Below are 3,250 nucleotides of genomic sequence, written 5' to 3'. Positions count from 1 at the left end.
ATTCCATCATTCAACTCATCAAGAAGAATTGGATTCATCAACACTATGATTCAGATTTGAGTTACCTATCTTCCGGTCTCATCTTGTCAAATTCATCAATACACACGACACCTCCATCAGCCAAAACCATAGCACCACCTTCAAGATAGAACTCTCGCTGCAGAGAAAATATTGTGTAAAATAACTGAGAATCTGTTGTAAACTAATTTTGAACATCTCATATAACAGAAAAAAAGAGAATGTGGCAGAAAAACACTGGCGAACATAGGACATACTGTGCTGCTATCTCGAATCACCGACGCCGTGAGCCCAGCAGCCGAAGATCCTTTTCCAGATGTATAAACAGCTATTGGAGCCGTCTTCTCCACAAATTTAAGAAACTGGAAAGATATATATAAAAAAAAAAAAGAAGCAAATTGGGTTTCAACATGTTAGCTACAGGTGTTGAAAATACCACTGAATTTTTGTAAGGACTGTAATCTAACACTAGAACAAAAGGTTGTACGATGAATATCGGGCTAATAAGAGAGGCATAGAAAATATAAAAACACTATCACTCTTATTTTAAATCATTGATACAAACCTGTGATTTTGCAGTTGATGGGTCACCCAGAAGCAGAACATTAATATCACCTCTTAGTTTCACTCCATCCGGCAGGCTCTGAATTGAAGATAAAAATGTATATAAAAATGTCAAAAATACATCCAAGTGTACAGAAAATGAAAACTGAAATCGCAGTCACCTACCTTCCTTGATCCTCCAAAGAGAAGACACGCCACTGCTCTCTTCACATCCTCATGACCAAAAATAGAAGGAGCGATCTTGGTGCAAATGTTTGCATATACATCTTGACTATCACCAAACTTTTTGAATTCTTCCTCCTAACGTAACATTGTGACAGACAAAACTGATTAATGAAATTGTACACAAGGCTGCATAAAGCGATGTTCCAAGCAGATCTAAATGGTTTATGCTAAACTAAAAGCACAAAAGCACAAAGTAGTTTTGCTGAACACCATCACAGTCACTTGGAAGTTGTACAAAGAAGAAAATTTCATAAGGCCAACAGCAACTCAAGGCATATTTGGTTTTTAGTGATGAACTAGAATATTGACAGCCCAGGAACCAGAATAGCTCAGCTACGATGGCTTTTTAGTTCATTGTGAAACCGTAACAATATCATAGGCTATCAAATGAATAAAGGAAAAACAAAGATCCAAATGATGCAATACTAACTTCGTCAGGAGTGAAGTTGGCAGGGCCACGAGAACTCGCTTCATTTGTGTCTTCCAATCCAACAACTCTTATGTAAGGCTGTCGAATTGCAACTGCACCTTTATGCCTACATCAGAAGGTTAACAAAAAAGTTCATTACTATTGGTGCAACTTTACTAGAAAACAATCTACACTCTCATTTGACATAAACTAAAAGCTTACGAGTTAGATGATGATGAAGCTTGGAAAATGCTGTAGATACCCATTACTGTCAGTCTGGTTCCAGGTACAATTGTTTGTACAAGATGACGATCAACTGAGAGAAGCATATTCCTTGGAAGTTCTCCAGTAGGAACATCCTTCAAAGTCAGAAGCATTTCATATAGAACTGCTTACACTGAAAAATAATACCGAAGAGATNCTAGAATATTGACAGCCCAGGAACCAGAATAGCTCAGCTATGATGACTTCAATAGTTCATTGTGAAACCATAACAATATCATAGGCTATCAAATGAAAAAAGGAAAAAAAAAAAGATTCAAATGATGCATTACTAACTTCGTCAGGAGTGAAGTTGGCAGGGCCACGAGAACTCGCTTCATTTGTGTCTTCCAATCCAACAACTCTTATGTAAGGCTGTCGAATTGCAACTGCACCTTTATGCCTACATCAGAAGGTTAACAAATAAGTTCATTACTATTGGTGCAACTTTACTAGAAAACAATCTACACTCTCATTTGACATAAACTAAAAGCTTACGAGTTAGATGATGATGAAGCTTGGAAAATGCTGTAGATACCCATTACTGTCAGTCTGGTTCCAGGTACAATTGTTTGTACAAGATGACGATCAACTGAGAGAAGCATATTCCTTGGAAGTTCTCCAGTAGGAACATCCTTCAAAGTCAGAAGCATTTCATATAGAACTGCTTACACTGAAAAATAATACCGAAGAGATAAAAAAAAAAAAGCAACAGATATATACCTCCGGATTCTCCTGTAGCTTTAATGTCTGCTGATCAACATACTGGCTCCTATCAGGAACCACCATCCATGGATCAAGAGGGCAAGGTTCTTCCCCAGGCTAAACAAAATCCAGTTGGTCTTATCAAAACTCAGGATAATTGCAAACATAGATTACCAACGAATCAAAGAAATCTTACAAGTAGTACCTGTGGAATATTATCACATGATCGAGGAACAATTGCCCCACCAAGACCCGGGCGACATGGAACTTCCCTTGTTTTTTTACAATTCTTACATACTAAAAATACGTAAGTGGCCTTTGCTTTCACTCTCGAAGCTGCAATGCTGATCCCAGAGATTTTAACCAATTTTGAGATGTACTGGGCCTGTGGAAAGCTAAAGTAAATCTCCAGACTAACGAGAGAAAACACATAACAGATAACATTTAAATCAGACGACACTAATAAAAACAAAGACATACCCCAAGTAACCGCATTGACACTGGATCCTCTCTTGAAGTCAGTAAAATCTGAACATCCTTTGGCAAAGGTTCCTCCATTTCCCCTCCCTCATTAGCCTCCCTCATTTTCAATCCAGCCAACACTTCACCAGCTGCTTTCTCAAACTGCAATATAAATGATTGATTCGTGCCAACTTTTCTCAGATCTATAAGAAATCTCTCATGTGCAAATAGACACTCGTAAACTGAAAAGTTATGAATCTTTCTGTAACACTCAACACACAAATGTTTTTCCCAGGCCTGTAAACATATCTATAAGAACTAAGATAAGCAGTACAGAGCTTGATTCAGCCAAAATTTTCTAAACACTAAGAAATCTCATAAAAACACCAATACTTTTAGGAACCCTAATATCTTTAATTCACAACGGTGAAGAAGAATTGCGGTCATACCACAGGGAGATAATCAGCAGGAGCGGATCGGATTAAAGACGGGAGATCAGAATCGAAGGCCAGGAGATCTTCGAGGTGGACAAGAAGTCTCTTAGGGTTATCGATGAGAGCTTCTCTGTAAGGGAAGCAGTTCTGCTCGATCTCGAAATTTCGAATG

General features: G+C 38.1%; 1 protein-coding gene across 2 annotated transcripts in view; it reads right to left on the bottom strand.

The window, feature by feature from the left end:
* LOC104710172 (DNA replication licensing factor MCM5-like) overlaps positions 1-3,250 on the bottom strand; it is a 7,993-nt gene that overhangs the window by 3,502 nt on the left and 1,241 nt on the right. Inside the window, exons 2-11 of one of the 2 annotated variants that reach the window (XM_010426729.2) lie at positions 3,094-3,234; positions 2,663-2,806; positions 2,388-2,567; positions 2,201-2,299; positions 1,976-2,112; positions 1,775-1,880; positions 748-882; positions 584-661; positions 276-380; positions 66-157 (exon numbers count right to left, since the gene is read on the bottom strand). In XM_010426729.2, coding sequence (XP_010425031.1) covers positions 66-157; positions 276-380; positions 584-661; positions 748-882; positions 1,775-1,880; positions 1,976-2,112; positions 2,201-2,299; positions 2,388-2,567; positions 2,663-2,806; positions 3,094-3,234 — 1,217 coding nt within the window. The remainder of the gene's footprint in view (positions 1-65; positions 158-275; positions 381-583; positions 662-747; positions 883-1,774; positions 1,881-1,975; positions 2,113-2,200; positions 2,300-2,387; positions 2,568-2,662; positions 2,807-3,093; positions 3,235-3,250) is intronic. The other variant, XM_010426730.2, reaches the window with a different exon arrangement.

The sequence above is a fragment of the Camelina sativa genome, chromosome 9 (assembly GCF_000633955.1).
Source record: "Camelina sativa cultivar DH55 chromosome 9, Cs, whole genome shotgun sequence".
NCBI lineage: Eukaryota > Viridiplantae > Streptophyta > Magnoliopsida > Brassicales > Brassicaceae > Camelina > Camelina sativa.
The sequence above is the reverse complement of the archived record's forward strand: the minus strand, read 5'-3'. Positions and strand labels throughout refer to the sequence as shown.